This window comes from Cherax quadricarinatus, unplaced genomic scaffold (genome assembly GCF_038502225.1).
Source record: "Cherax quadricarinatus isolate ZL_2023a unplaced genomic scaffold, ASM3850222v1 Contig1599, whole genome shotgun sequence".
NCBI classification, from domain to species: Eukaryota; Metazoa; Arthropoda; class Malacostraca; order Decapoda; family Parastacidae; genus Cherax; species Cherax quadricarinatus.
In genome coordinates, this window is record NW_027196625.1 from 53,418 (window position 1) to 71,107 (window position 17,690).

Below are 17,690 nucleotides of genomic sequence, written 5' to 3' on the forward strand. Positions count from 1 at the left end.
TACTTGACAAAGTACTGTAAGTGGAGAGCATCAGTTGTACTTGACAAAGTACAGTAAGTGGAGAGCATCAGTTGTACTTGACAAAGTACAGTAAGTGGAGAGCATCAGTTGTACTTGATAAAGTACAGTAAGTGGAGAGCATCAGTTGTACTTGACAAAGTACTGTAAGTGGAGAGCATCAGTTGTACTTGACAAAGTACTGTAAGTGGAGAGCATCAGTTGTACTTAACAAAGTACTGTAAGTGGAGAGCATCAGTTGTACTTGACAAAGTACAGTAAGTGGAGAGCATCAGTTGTACTTGACAAAGTACTGTAAGTGGAGAGCATCAGTTGTACTTAACAAAGTACAGTAAGTGGAGAGCATCAGTTGTACTTAACAAAGTACAGTAAGTGGAGAGCATCAGTTGTACTTGACAAAGTACTGTAAGTGGAGAGCATCAGTTGTACTTGATAAAGTACTGTAAGTGGAGAGCATCAGTTGTACTTGACAAAGTACTGTAAGTGGAGAGCATCAGTTGTACCTGACAAAGTACTGTAAGTGGAGAGCATCAGTTGTACTTGACAAAGTACTGTAAGTGGAGAGCATCAGTTGTACTTGACAAAGTACTGTAAGTGGAGAGCATCAGTTGTACTTGACAAAGTACTGTAAGTGGAGAGCATCAGTTGTACTTGACAAAGTACTGTAAGTGGAGAGCATCAGTTGTACTTGACAAAGTACAGTAAGTGGAGAGCATCAGTTGTACTTGACAAAGTACAGTAAGTGGAGAGCATCAGTTGTACTTGACAAAGTACAGTAAGTGGAGAGCATCAGTTGTACTTGACAAAGTACAGTAAGTGGAGAGTATAACTTTGTATTTAGTTATTTTGAGTTCTTAATACAAAGTTATTAATGTAAAAAGTTGCTAACACTATGCACTCCTTGCCACCGCTACCAATTTGAAGTTATCTTAATTTGTTACTTTTTTTTTTTATTTTTTATTATCACACTGGCCGATTCCCACCAAGGCAGAGTGGCCCGAAAAAGAAAAACTTTCACCATCATTCACTCCATCACTGTCTTGCCAGAAGGGTGCTTTACACTACAGTTTTTAAACTGCAACATTAACACCCCTCCTTCAGAGTGCAGGCACTGTACTTCCCATCTCCAGGACTCAAGTCCGGCCTGCCGGTTTCCCTGAACCCCTTCATAAATGTTACTTTGCTCACACTCCAACAGCACGTCAAGTATTAAAAACCATTCGTCTCCATTCACTCCTATCAAACACGCTCATGCATGCCTGCTGGAAGTCCAAGCCCCTCGCACACAAAACCTCCTTTACCCCCTCCCTCCAACCCTTCCTAGGCCGACCCCTACCCCGCCTTCCTTCCACTACAGACTGATACACTCTTGAAGTCATTCTGTTTCGCTCCATTCTCTCTACATGTCCGAACCACCTCAACAACCCTTCCTCAGCCCTCTGGACAACAGTTTTGGTAATCCCGCACCTCCTCCTAACTTCCAAACTACGAATTCTCTGCATTATATTCACACCACACATTGCCCTCAGACATGACATCTCCACTGCCTCCAGCCTTCTCCTCGCTGCAACATTCATCACCCATGCTTCACACCCATATAAGAGCGTTGGTAAAACTATACTTTCATACATTCCCCTCTTTGCCTCCAAGGACAAAGTTCTTTGTCTCCACAGACTCCTAAGTGCACCACTCACTCTTTTTCCCTCATCAATTCTTTGATTCACCTCATCTTTCATAGACCCATCCGCTGACACGTCCACTCCCAAATATCTGAATACGTTCACCTCCTCCATACTCTCTCCCTCCAATCTGATATTCAATCTTTCATCACCTAATCTTTTTGTTATCCTCATAACCTTACTCTTTCCTGTATTCACTTTTAATTTTCTTCTTTTGCACACCCTACCAAATTCATCCACCAATCTCTGCAACTTCTCTTCAGAATCTCCCAAGAGCACAGTGTCATCAGCAAAGAGCAGCTGTGACAACTCCCACTTTGTGTGTGATTCTTTATCTTTTAACTCCACGCCTCTTGCCAAGACCCTCGCATTTACTTCTCTTACAACCCCATCTATAAATATATTAAACAACCACGGTTACTATCAGTACCAATTTGTTAACCCTTAAACGGTCCAAATAGATCGACGTTCAAATCCGTAGTCCAAAAGTAGATCTATGTTTTTTTTACATATTTTCAAATATAACAAAAAAATGTACATAAAAGTTTTTTTTACACACTTTCAAATGTTGAAAAAACGTATATATACGTTTGGACCGTTTAAGGGTTAATATGGTTACTATCTTACATTCATACTACCGCCGTCATTCACAATACTCTAAACTTAAAACATCTTTATTATGCTCAAAAAACTTTTAGGTGCATTAACTCAAAATAATGCTAGGTCCACTTGTCACAATTAAAAAAATCCGTAATGCATTCCGAGTTGTAAGCTGTGAATTATAGAAAATTTTGAGAGAAAACGAAAATTTTTTTTGCTAAGGTATATATAAATTGTGAACATCTTGTATACTGTATATACTAAATTTTTGATTTAATGTATTTCAGAAATACAAGACAAAATCCATTGGATCAAGAGATTTAAAAACAACAGAGAAAGTCCATTGGTTACAAAACTGTCCATTATTTTTACAATCACAGCAAAAGAATCTCATCTCTAGCCACTACAATCGTCATTACTGGCCACCCACTCCCATCCCATAAATTCATTAAATCAAAGCTTATTTCAATTTTTACCTACAATATTCACATAACAAAAATACAGTGGAACCTCAAAAATCGAACTGCTCCCAACACAACCAATTATGTAAGTGTATTTTTGTAAGTGCTTTTATAAGTGTATTTTTGAGGGTCTTAAATGGTTTAATCTAATTTACATTATTCCTGATGGGAATAAAATCTGTCGGTACTGGTACTCGAACAGCCTTCTGGACCGAAGAAAGTTCGATATTTGAGGTTCCACTGTATATAGATTTATTGCTTTAACTAAAACAATAGGATTCTGCTAAATTTTTCCCCTTAAAATACAGTATAAACAGCATTTTTCATTACAATTATGATATTTCTGCATTAACAAATGATATAATCTACATGGAAATGCCAGAGTGAAAATAGGAAATAAAGCCTGAGTGCCTGCATGGGCTTCTTCATATATCTTCAGAGGAAAAGGAAGAAGAGGCAAGAAAAGCATATGTTATAAGTTAAAATCTGAGATGACGCTTCACTCAGAGATGACACCTCACTCAGAGGTGACACCTCACTCAGAGGTGACACCTCACTCAGAGGTGACACCTCACTCAGAGATGACACCTCACTCAGAGGTGACACCTCACTCAGAGGCAACACCTCACTCAGAGGTGACACCTCACTCAGAGGCGACACCTCACTCAGAGGTGACACCTCACTCAGAGGTGACACCTCAATCAGAGGTGACACCTCACTCAGAGATGACACCTCACTCAGAGGTGACACCTCACTCAGAGGCGACACCTCACTCAGAGGTGACACCTCACTCAGAGGCGACACCTCACTCAGAGGTGACACCTCACTCAGAGGTGACACCTCACACAAACCTATCTCACACAAACCTATCCCACAAAAACCTATCTCACACAAACCTATCCCACAAAAACCTATATCACACAAACCTATCCCACACAAACCTAACCCACTCATACATCTGTCCAACATCAAGTTGATGTTGGTTGTAATTATGACCATAATTTTTAGAGGGGTGGGCCAGTAAGCCAGCAGAAGGCCTCAGTCAGATGATGACCAAAAGCTCCAACAACAGGTGGTCATCTGACTAAGACCTGCGCCAGGAAACACTTGTCCTGTTACCTGACGAACCTTACCTAACCTAACATCAAGTCAAATTGTTCGCCTGACAAGGAACACAATCGAGTTATATTTCCAATTTTCACTATGGTAGTTTTTCACAGTTGCACTTCTTCATTTTATTGTGATTTCTTCCATATATCTACATAGCAGCAACACTCACTGAATTTAAATTTGATTTTACAAAAGAATTGAGTTCTCCTGCATTTCAGCTACTGCAGACATGTGCCCTAAAACAGAAGCCACAAAATTGTTGAAATCTCTCCTAACGCTTCCACTGTCCTCGTCCAGCTGTGTGTCAATTTTTGGGATCTGGTTGAAAGAATTCGCTGAAAAGAAGAAATAAACTGGTTAATATGGTTTACTACTATAGGCATACCTCATTAATATGGCGCCCGCTTTAGAGCGCTTTGCTAATACGGCGTTTTTTAATTATATTTATGTTTATTATTTTCAGCACTTAACTTCCTCTTAAGATGGTCAAAAGCAATTATTTATTTATTTCAACTTTTGCATTGTTTTTTTAGGCCTAGTGCTATTGTGCACTTAATAAATGGCTTTTATATCCACTGGCAAATGTAAAAAAGGCTGTGATTTGCTTTAAAGTGATATTCACTGTACAGGGCAGTCTGGAGCTTAACCCACAGTATTAACCAGGTATTCCTGTATGTGCAGTCAAAATAAAAATTATGGTACCAATAAAGAACTGGAACAATACACAAATAACCACACATAGGGAGAGGAGATTATGACAACATTTTGGTCTGATTTGGACCATTTACAAAGTCACACTGTTATGTTTTATGGTAACAATACCAATATGTAAAATATGCACAGCAGAGTCAACCTTTCTCTTTTTAAATTTAGTAATACAGTGGACCCCCGTTTAACGATCACCTCCCAATGCGACAAATTATGTAAGTGTATTTATGTAAGTGTGTTTGTACGTGTATGTTTAGGAGTCTGAAATGGACTAATCTAATTCACAATATTCCTTATGGGAACAAATTCGGTCAGTACTGGCACCTGAACATACTTCTGGAATGAAAAAATATCGTTAACCGGGGGTCCACTGTTGTAAGAGGCGACTAAAATGCCGGGAGCAAGTCCCGGCATTTTAGTCGCCTCTTACAACACGCTTGGCTTACGGAAACTTTTGTTTTTCCTTTCGGGCCACCCCACATCAGTGGGATACGGCTGGTGCGTTGAGTCAACCTTTGTGAAAAGGCTCACTCTGTGTAATAAATGCTTGGCATTCATTACACTGTGGTTGAAACACAGTACAAATCTTGTTGCAAACCTTTGGATCTTCTCTACTCTCTTTTAAGTTTTATCACCCTTAAAGTTCTTAGTTTGAACTGAAAAATGCCTCAGATTGTGACTGACCTAAACAGTATTCATCTTATCTTCTATTGTCATATGTGCCATAACATGCATAAATATTTTTATTTTTTTAAGCACATCGGTCATCTCCCACCGAGGTCGGTGACCTAAAAAAGAAGAAACAAAAACTTTTGTCTTCTTACATTTAGTAATTTATACAGGAGAAAGAGTTACAAGCATCTTGCTGTCAGCCTCTTATGACACATGACTTATGGAGGAAATATTCTAACCCACTACCCCATGGAGATTAATAAACATACATACAGCATCTCCTCACTTAACGACGGGGTTCCATTCCTAAGAGTAGGTTGTTAAGCAAATTGGTCATTGAGCAAGGAGCGTACTGTACTGGTAGTGGGTTTGTGTCAACCATCTTAAGTTATTTTTTAACATCACCTTTGCACAATTTATATTATTTTTAATATATTTTTAAATGTTTATACAGTAGTATACTGTATATTGTAAAAAAACAGAATAGAGGAAATCAGTTCTTATATACATCATTTAGGTTTGCATACTGGTTGGAGAGCTGGTCGTAAGTCTGAGTGGTCGGTAAACGAGTACGTCACTAAGTGAAGAGGCGCTGTATACAATACATACATACTGTGTTAAGAGTTTATCAGCTGTGTTAAATGAAGAACCATTTCAAAGTAACCTAGCTGATTTCAAAGTAACCTAGCTGATTTCAAAGTAACCTAGCTGACTTCAAAGTAACCTAGCTGATTTCAAAGTAACCTAGCTGATTTCCTAACTAAAACAAAAATTATACAAAAGCATTCTTACAGAGTTTAGCTCCTTTGCCCTTATAGTCTGGCTTGTAATGGCAAAATACAACACATTGAGTCTCACGGAGACCTTGCTGCTCCACAAAGTGGGTATAAAAGGTGTCTAAGGTGCGTGCGTGGTCCTCCCGCCCGGGACTATACACAAACACAATACCATTGACACCTCTCTGAATAGCTGGCCAGCAATTTTCAAACCTGTGTAAATAAGGACATAAGTAAATTTATTCAGGTACAGGAACACAGAAATGCAGTTACCTAAGTTATCATACATAGCAGCATGTGTAGATTATTCTCCAGAATCACCCAAAAAAGTCAAAGTGACTTATTTCCTTTATGATCCAATATATTACTTTATTGCTATCGCATACTTAATCCAAACATAATAAAGTACAGAATAAAAAAAAAAAACACAATACCATGACTGGAACAATACACAAATAACCCGCACATAGGAGAGTGAATCTCATGATAATATTTTGCTCCAATTTGGACTATGATCTAGTTAATGGTTCAAGTTATCATAAGTATCAGTATCCAATCTGTGGGTTGTGTATAATAATGCAATAAATCCTGATCAATTGCAGAAATGCATCAACATGGAGAAAATAAAACAGAAGGTCTGAAGTGTAAGCCCTCAATTTAATGGAGTAATAGGGAGCAGCAGGTGGGAAGTAATTTGACTGTGGTGGATAAAGTAATTTGCATTACAGATAAGAGAGTAGTAAGGGAGAAAAAGTTAGCATATGAGAAGTTTTTACAAAGTAGAAGTGATGCAAGGAGGGAAGAGTATATGGAGAAAAAGAGAGAGGTTAAGAGAGTGGTGAAGCAATGTAAAAAGAGAGCAAATGAGAGAGTGGGTGAGATGTTATCAACAAATTTTGTTGAAAATAAGAAAAAGTTTTGGAGTGAGATTAACAAGTTAAGAAAGCCTAGAGAACAAATGGATTTGTCAGTTAAAAATAGGAGAGGAGAGTTATTAAATGGAGAGTTAGAGGTATTGGGAAGATGGAGGGAATATTTTGAGGAATTGTTAAATGTTGATGAAGATAGGGAAGCTGTGATTTCGTGTATAGAGCAAGGAGGAATAACATCTTGTAGGAGTGAGGAAGAGCCAGTTGTGAGTGTGGGGGAAGTTCGTGAGGCAGTAGGTAAAATGAAAGGGGGTAAGGCAGCCGGGATTGATGGGATAAAGATAGAAATGTTAAAAGCAGGTGGGGATATAGTTTTGGAGTGGTTGGTGCAATTATTTAATAAATGTATGGAAGAGGGTAAGGTACCTAGGGATTGGCAGAGAGCATGCATAGTTCCTTTGTATAAAGGCAAAGGGGATAAAAGAGAGTGCAAAAATTATAGGGGGATAAGTCTGTTGAGTGTACCTGGTAAAGTGTATGGTAGAGTTATAATTGAAAGAATTAAGAGTAAGACGGAGAATAGGATAGCAGATGAACAAGGAGGCTTTAGGAAAGGTAGGGGGTGTGTGGACCAGGTGTTTACAGTGAAACATATAAGTGAACAGTATTTAGATAAGGCTAAAGAGGTCTTTGTGGCATTTATGGATTTGGAAAAGGCGTATGACAGGGTGGATAGGGGGGCAATGTGGCAGATGTTGCAAGTGTATGGTGTAGGAGGTAGGTTACTGAAAGCAGTGAAGAGTTTTTACGAGGATAGTGAGGCTCAAGTTAGAGTATGTAGGAAAGAGGGAAATTTTTTCCCAGTAAAAGTAGGCCTTAGACAAGGATGTGTGATGTCACCGTGGTTGTTTAATATATTTATAGATGGGGTTGTAAGAGAAGTAAATGCGAGGGTCTTGGCAAGAGGCGTGGAGTTAAAAGATAAAGAATCACACACAAAGTGGGAGTTGTCACAGCTGCTCTTTGCTGATGACACTGTGCTCTTGGGAGATTCTGAAGAGAAGCTGCAGAGATTGGTGGATGAATTTGGTAGGGTGTGCAAAAGAAGAAAATTAAAGGTGAATACAGGAAAGAGTAAGGTTATGAGGATAACAAAAAGATTAGGTGATGAAAGATTGAATATCAGATTGGAGGGAGAGAGTATGGAGGAGGTGAACGTATTCAGATATTTGGGAGTGGACGTGTCAGCGGATGGGTCTATGAAAGATGAGGTGAACCATAGAATTGATGAGGGAAAAAGAGTGAGTGGTGCACTTAGGAGTCTGTGGAGACAAAGAACTTTGTCCTTGGAGGCAAAGAGGGGAATGTATGAGAGTATAGTTTTACCAACGCTCTTATATGGGTGTGAAGCGTGGGTGATGAATGTTGCAGCGAGGAGAAGGCTGGAGGCAGTGGAGATGTCATGTCTGAGGGCAATGTGTGGTGTGAATATAATGCAGAGAATTCGTAGTTTGGAAGTTAGGAGGAGGTGCGGGATTACCAAAACTGTTGTCCAGAGGGCTGAGGAAGGGTTGTTGAGGTGGTTCGGACATGTAGAGAGAATGGAGCGAAACAGAATGACTTCAAGAGTGTATCAGTCTGTAGTGGAAGGAAGGCGGGGTAGGGGTCGGCCTAGGAAGGGTTGGAGGGAGGGGGTAAAGGAGGTTTTGTGTGCGAGGGGCTTGGACTTCCAGCAGGCATGCGTGAGCGTGTTTGATAGGAGTGAATGGAGACAAATGGTTTTTAATACTTGACGTGCTGTTGGAGTGTGAGCAAAGTAACATTTATGAAGGGATTCAGGGAAACCGGCAGGCCGGACTTGAGTCCTGGAGATGGGAAGTACAGTGCCTGCACTCTGAAGGAGGGGTGTTAATGTTGCAGTTTTAAAAACTGTAGTGTAAAGCACCCTTCTGGCAAGACAGTGATGGAGTGAATGATGGTGAAAGTTTTTCTTTTTCGGGCCACCCTGCCTTGGTGGGAATCGGCCAGTGTGATAAAAAAAAAAAAAAAAAATAAGTTATCTATATTTATATAGCACTGTATTGTATAGTACTTACCATCTATCTCCGCTCACATCCCAAAGTTCAACTTCAGCTTTCGTTGTCATGCTGTTGACAGTCAGGTTAGGAATTTCAAACTCAACAATGCGACAGCCTTTGGTCGGTCGATACTCGCCGCTGCCCACCTCTCCCGACTCACTCAGAAAGTTGGCTAGAGCAGTCTTGCCACACTGATGCAAGAAAAAAAAGAACGTAAACGAAAGGTATACAATACCAACAAGATGAAAATGAGACACGTGCAACATCTGGGCATCTTTATAGTAGACGTTTTTGCCGTCCAGTGGTTTTATCAATACAAATTCCAAGATGTAATTGGAAGACAGAACTATATACAAAAGATGAGATAATCAGTCCCTCAGCCTTGGAGCTGAAGATCATCGTAATCGGTGATCTTCATCTTTTGTACGTATATAGTTCCGTCTTCCAATTACGTACATCCTGGAATTTGTATTGATAGAACCACTGGATGGCAAAAACGTCTACTATAAAGATATCCAGATGTTGCACGTGTCTAATTTTCATCGAGAAAAAATAATAATCAGGTATATTTCAGTCACATTACAAGATTCAAGAGAAAAGTGAATAAGTATCTTCACCAGGTATCATATCAACCAGGCTGTGATGAATGTGTGGGGCAGCAAGCCTCCAGCAGCAACAGTCTGGTTGACCAGGTTAGCACCAGACCAGCCTGGCCCGTGGCCAAGCTCCGGGAGTAGTAAGACTCAAAACTCAGCAAAGGTACATCAAAGGTAAGGTATAGCCTCATACCCTAGTACAGATGCTCCTTGATTTACGATGATTCGACTTACGATATTTTAACTTTACGATGGTGCGGCAGCAACTACTTTGGAGTTGAAATTTAAGATAATTAATGAAGGCGGCAAGCTTACCGAGTGGGCAAAATGTTGAAGAAATATAGCAAAGTGTTACATGTGGATCGTGACATCGACACGTTTCTACCAACACAGGGACTGAATGAATGATGGTGATTTTTTCCTTTTTTATGAACCAGCGAACTTGTGTGTGAAACCGATTATCTGACGTAATTTTTTTTAAAAAGTCAAAACCTAAACCTTATAATATACAACCTCCGAGACTGAATAATAATAATAATAACAATAATAAAATAACAAAAGAAAATAAAAATAATAATAATAACAATAATAATAATAAAACAATAAAAAAAGAAAATAATCTAAAAATAATAATAACAGCTATGTTTTTACAAAGATTATAAACAAATCAACGGAAAGACGAGGACGAAGCTCGAACCTCGACCCCAAGTCTGACACGGCCAGAACTTGGCGCCACAGTTAGAGTCCCCCGTCCATCTTTCCGTTTATTCGTTGGCAGTCGTTTATTATGGCTTAAGCCGAGTTAAGTAAGAAGGTAAGTAAGTTTATTCCGATATATACACAAATATATACACATATACACAAATATATACACAAATATATACATATATACACAAATATATACACAAATATATACATATATACACAAATATATACATATATACACAAATATATACACAAATATATACACATATACACAAATATATACACATATACACAAATATATACATATATACACAAATATATACACATACACAAATATATACACAAATATATACATATATACACAAATATATACACAAATATATACATATATACACAAATATATACACAAATATATACACATATACACAAATATATACACAAATATATACACAAATATATACACAAATAAATACACAAATATATACACAAATATATACATATATACACAAATATATACACATATACACAAATATATACACATATACACAAATATATACATATATACACAAATATATACACAAATATATACACATATACACAAATATATACATATATACACAAATATATACACAAATATATACACATATACACAAATATATACACAAATATATACACAAATATATACATATATACACAAATATATACATATATACACAAATATATACACAAATATATACACAAATATATACACAAATATATACACAAATATATACACATATACACAAATATATACACAAATATATACACATATACACAAATATATACACATATACACAAATATATACACAAATACACAAATATATACACATATACACAAATATATACACAAATATATACACAAATATATACACATATACACAAATATATACACAAATATATACACAAATATATACACAAATATATACACAAATATATACACAAATATATACACAAATATATACACAAATACACAAATATATACACAAATATATACACAAATATATACATATATACACAAATATATACACAAATATATACACAAATATATACACAAATACACATATACACAAATACACAAATATATACACAAATATATACACATATACACATATACACAAATATATACACAAATATATACATATATACACAAATATATACACAAATATATACACAAATACACATATACACAAATACACAAATATATACACAAATACACAAATATATACACAAATATATATACAAATATATACACATATACACATATACACAAATATATACACAAATATATACATATATACACAAATATATACACAAATATATACATATATACACAAATATATACACAAATATATACACAAATACACAAATATATACACAAATACACAAATATATACACAAATATATACACAAATATATACACAAATATATACACAAATATATACACAAATATATACACAAATATATACACAAATACGTTGATTATCATACATATTGAACATTACGATATATTATTATTTGTTTTAATATTACAATAGTTTTTATAAACACGTATTCGTAATAAACGATGGTCGTAAATCGGGGAAATCTGACCTTATATTACATCTCCGGGTCTCGGAAATCGCAAGTCGCGACACCCGATGAATTCAAGGTTTGATCCAAGGAAGCAGAGCTGCAATTACCTGGATCAAGAGCCTTCGACCAGCATCGTGGCACCTCCCTTCAAGGGCCTGATTATAATCAAAGCACTAAACCCGCAAGGGCCTTACAGTTTAAGGGCCTTATTGCTATTATCAGAACAAAGCACTAAACCAACAAGGGCCATACAGATTAGGAGCCTATTATTATTATTATTATTATTATTATTATTATTATTATTATCATTATTATGATTATTATCATTATTATTATCATTATTATTATTATATTAAGATTATCATTATTATTATCATTATTATTATTATTATTATCATTATTATAATTATTATTATTATGATTATTATTATTATTATTATTATTATTATTATTATTATTATTATTATTATTATTATTATCATTATTATTATCATTATTATCATTATTTTTATTATTATTATTATTATTATTATTATTATTATCATTATTATTATTATTATTATTATTATCATTATTATTATTATTATTATTATTATTATTATTATTATTATTATCATTATTATCATTATTATTATTATTATTATTATCATTATTATTATTATTATTATTATTATTATCATTATTATTATTATTATTATTATTATTATTATTACTGTTGTAATTGTTATTATTATCTAACAAAACTTAACAAACATATATACTAACATATATACTAACAACATATATACTAACATATATACTAACAACATATATACTAACATATATACTAACATATATACTAACAACATATATACTAACATATATACTAACATATATACTAACATATATACTAACATATATACTAACAACATATATACTAACATATATACTAACAACATATATACTAACATATATACTAACAACATATATACTAACAACATACATACTAACATATATACTAACAACATATATACTAACATATATACTAACATATATACTAACAACATATATACTAACATATATACTAACAACATATATACTAACATATATACTAACATATATACTAACAACATATATACTAGCATATATACTAACATATATACTAACAACATATATACTAACATATATACTAACATATATACTAACAACATATATACTAACATATATACTAACATATATACTAACAACATATATACTAACAACATATATACTAACATATATACTAACATATATACTAACAACATATATACTAACATATATACTAACAACATATATACTAACATATATACTAACAACATATATACTAACATATATACTAACAACATATATACTAACATATATACTAACAACATATATACTAACATATATACTAACAACATATATACTAACATATATACTAACAACATATATACTAACATATATACTAACAACATATATACTAACATATATACTAACAACATATATACTAACATATATACTAACAACATATATACTAACATATATACTAACATATATACTAACAACATATATACTAACATATATACTAACATATATACTAACAACATATATACTAACATATATACTAACAACATATATACTAACATATATACTAACATATATACTAACAACATATATACTAACATATATACTAACATATATACTAACAACATATATACTAACATATATACTAACATATATACTAACAACATATATACTAACAAGATATATACTAACAACATATATACTAACAACATATACTAACAACATATATACTAACAACATATACTAACATATATACTAACATATATACTAACATATATACTAACATATATACTAACATATATACTAACAACATATATACTAACAACATATATACTAACAACATATACTAACAACATATATACTAACATATATACTAACAACATATATACTAACAACATATATACTAACAACATATATACTAACATATATACTAACAACATATATACTAACAACATATATACTAACATATATACTAACAACATATATACTAACATATATACTAACATATATACTAACAACATATATACTAACATATATACTAACAACATATATACTAACAACATATATACTAACAACATATATACTAACATATATACTAACATATATACTAACATATATACTAACAACATATATACTAACAACATATATACTAACATATATACTAACAACATATATACTAACATATATACTAACAACATATATACTAACATATATACTAACATATATACTAACATATATACTAACATATATACTAACAACATATATACTAACATATATACTAACATATATACTAACATATATACTAACATATATACTAACATCATATATACTAACAACATATATACTAACATATATACTAACATAAATACTAACATATATACTAACATATATACTAACATATATACTAACATATATACTAACATATATACTAACATATATACTAACATATATACTAACAACATATATACTAACATATATACTAACAACATATATACTAACATATATACTAACATATATACTAACAACATATATACTAACATATATACTAACATATATACTAACATATATACTAACAACATATATACTAACATATATACTAACATATATACTAACATATATACTAACATATATACTAACAACATATATACTAACATATATACTAACATATATACTAACATATATACTAACATATATACTAACATATATACTAACAACATATATACTAACATATATACTAACATATACTAACATATATACTAACATATATACTAACATATATACTAACAACATATATACTAACATATATACTAACATATATACTAACATATATACTAACATATATACTAACAACATATATACTAACATATATACTAACATATATACTAACATATATACTAACATATATACTAACAACATATATACTAACATATATACTAATATATATACTAACAACATATATACTAACATATATACTAACAACATATATACTAACATATATACTAACATATATACTAACATATATACTGACATATATACCAACATATATACTAACATATATACTAACATATATACTAACATATATACTGACATATATACCAACATATATACTAACATATATACTAACATATATACTAACAACATATATACTAACATATATACTAACATATATACTAACATATATACTAACAACATATATACTAACATATATACTAACATATATACCAACATATATACTAACATATATACTAACATATATACTAACATATATACTAACAAATATACTAACATATATACTAACATATATACCAACATATATACTAACATATATACTAACATATATACTAACATATATACTAACATATATACTAACAACATATATACTAACATATCTTTCTTTCTTTCAACACATCGGCTGTATCCCACCGAGGCGGGGTGGCCCAAAAGGAAAAACAAAAGTTTCTCCTTTCACATTTAGTAATATATACAGGAGAAGGGGTTACTAGCCCCTTGCTCCTGGCATTTTAGTCGCCTCTTACAACACGCATAGCTTACGGAGGAAGAATTCTGTTCCACTTCCCCATGGAGATAAGAGGAAATAAACAAGAACAAGAGCTAGTAAGAAAATAGAAGAAAACCCAGAGGGGTGTGTATACATATGCTTGTACATGTATGTGTAGTGTGACCTAAGTGTAAGCAGAAGTAGCAAGACGTACCTGAAACCTTGCATGTTTATGAGACAGAAAAAACACCAGCAATCCTACCATCATGTAAAACAATTACAGGCTTACGTTTTACACTCACTTGGCAGGACGGTAGTACCTCCCTGGGCGGTTGCTGTCTACCAACCTACTACCTAGATACTAACATATATACTAACATATATACTAACATATATACCAACATATATACTAACATATATACCAACATATATACTAACATATATACTAACATATATACTAACATATATACTAACATATATACTAACATATATACCAACATATATACTCACCTCAGTGGGTCCCACCATCAGTATTTTAATCTTATGTGTCATTATTTAAGTCTTATTATCTCTTATTTCTTCAAAATAACTAAAATTCTCCTCAAATATTTATCAAAATCTTCAAATTTCTTCAGATTTTAAGAAAAATATTTGTTTACATTCTGGTGATATAACGACCATTAATATAAAATTATAAAAATATATATAAATAAATGTTTTTAATTTTAAAATGTAATGATATATTTAATACCGATATTTTTTTATTATAAAAAATACTTAAGTTGTCTTCTATTTTAATTTTTTTTTTTTTTTTTACATTCGAAGGGGATTTATTTTTTCTGTATTTGTCTATTATTGAGGAAATTTTCAAGGATTTATACAGAAAAAAATCTATTAAATTTGTCCATTGAAGAATTATCCATCGATATGTCTATGTAGATAGAGTTTTATAAGTAAAAAATTTGATATTTTGATTTGCAAGACATTTTCAAGTTGGATTATAGGGCCACCATGATTGTGTCTTAGTGTGTCCAGGGACCATATATGTCAGTCAGTCAGTCAGTCAGTCAGTCAGTCAGTCAGACAGTCAGTCATTGGGTCAGTCAATGGGTCAGTCAGTATGTAAATAACTCAGCCAGTAAGTAAGTCAGTCATTATGTGAATAAGTCAGTCAATCAGTAAGTCACACAGTCAGTCAATAAATCATAAGTCACTCAGTAAGTCAGTCATTAAGTTTATTCAGGTACAGGTACACATAAATATCTCATATAGTCATGGAGAAATGGTATGAAGCGAGCCATATCTTCCCGAATGGACGTGAACGAATCCCGGACGGTCGGGTTCATTAGAATAATTGATAATTTTCTTGGGATTTTAACCCCGGAGGGTTAGCCAGCCAGGATAACCCAGGGTAGGGAGTGTTAGCCAGCCAGGATAACCCAGGGTAGGGAGTGTTAGCCAGCCAGGATAACCCAGGGTAGGGAGTGTTAGCCAGCCAGGATAACCCAGGGTAGGAGTGTTAGCCAGCCAGGATAACCCAGGGTAGGGAGTGTTAGCCAGGCAGGATAACCCAGGGTAGGGAGTGTTAGCCAGCCAGGATAACCCAGGGTAGGGAGTGTTAGCCAGCCAGCATAACACAGGGTAGGGAGTGTTAGCCAGCCAGGATAATTCAGGGTAGGGAGTGTTAGCCAGCCAGGATAACCCAGGGTAGGGGGTGTTAACCAGCCAGGATAACCCAGGGTAGGGAGTGTTACCCAGCCAGGATAACCCAGGGTAGAGAGTGTTACCCAGCCAGGATAACCCAGGGTAGGGAGTGTTAGCCAGCCAGGATAACCCAGGGTAGGGAGTGTTAGCCAGCCAGGATAACGCAGGGTAGGGAGTGTTAGCCAGCCAGGATAACCCAGGGTAGGGAGTGTTAGCCAGCCAGGATAACCCAGGGTAGGGAGTGTTAGCCAGCCAGAATAACCCAGGGTAGGGAGTGTTAGCCAGCCAGGATAATTCAGGGTAGGGAGTGTTAGCCAGCCAGGATAACCCAGGGTAGGGGGTGTTAACCAGCCAGGATAACCCAGGATAGGGAGTGTTAGCCAGCAAGGATAACCCAGGGTAGGGAGTGTTAACCAGCCAGGATAACCCAGGATAGGGAGTGTTAGTCAGCCAGGATAACCCAGGGTAGGGAGTGTTAGCCAGCCAGGATAACCCAGGGTAGGGAGTGTTAGCCAGCCAGGAT

At 33.8% G+C, this 17,690-nt stretch overlaps 1 protein-coding gene across 1 annotated transcript; it reads right to left on the reverse strand.

Annotated features, from left to right (window-relative positions):
- Window positions 1-2,357: 2,357 nt before the first annotated feature.
- On the reverse strand, window positions 2,358-16,128 carry LOC128704782 (intraflagellar transport protein 22 homolog). The gene is made up of 4 exons (XM_070081068.1): window positions 15,974-16,128; window positions 8,990-9,162; window positions 6,041-6,237; window positions 2,358-4,203 (listed from the first exon to the last, which is right to left on the reverse strand). Exons 1-4 carry the CDS (start codon window positions 16,013-16,015, stop codon window positions 4,055-4,057), a joined length of 561 nt encoding a protein of 186 aa, XP_069937169.1. The 5' UTR covers window positions 16,016-16,128; the 3' UTR covers window positions 2,358-4,054.
- Between the last annotated feature and the right edge of the window lie 1,562 nt (window positions 16,129-17,690).

Coding starts and splice junctions, on each gene's coding strand:
- LOC128704782 (XM_070081068.1), bottom strand. CDS start 16,015: ATGACACATAAGATTAAAATACTGATGGTGGGACCCACTGAG. Junction 9,163..15,973: donor TGATGGTGGGACCCACTGAG/GTGAGTATATAT, acceptor TTCTTGCATCAG/TGTGGCAAGACTGCTCTAGC. Junction 6,238..8,989: donor GATGTGAGCGGAGATAGATG/GTAAGTACTATA, acceptor TTATTTACACAG/GTTTGAAAATTGCTGGCCAG.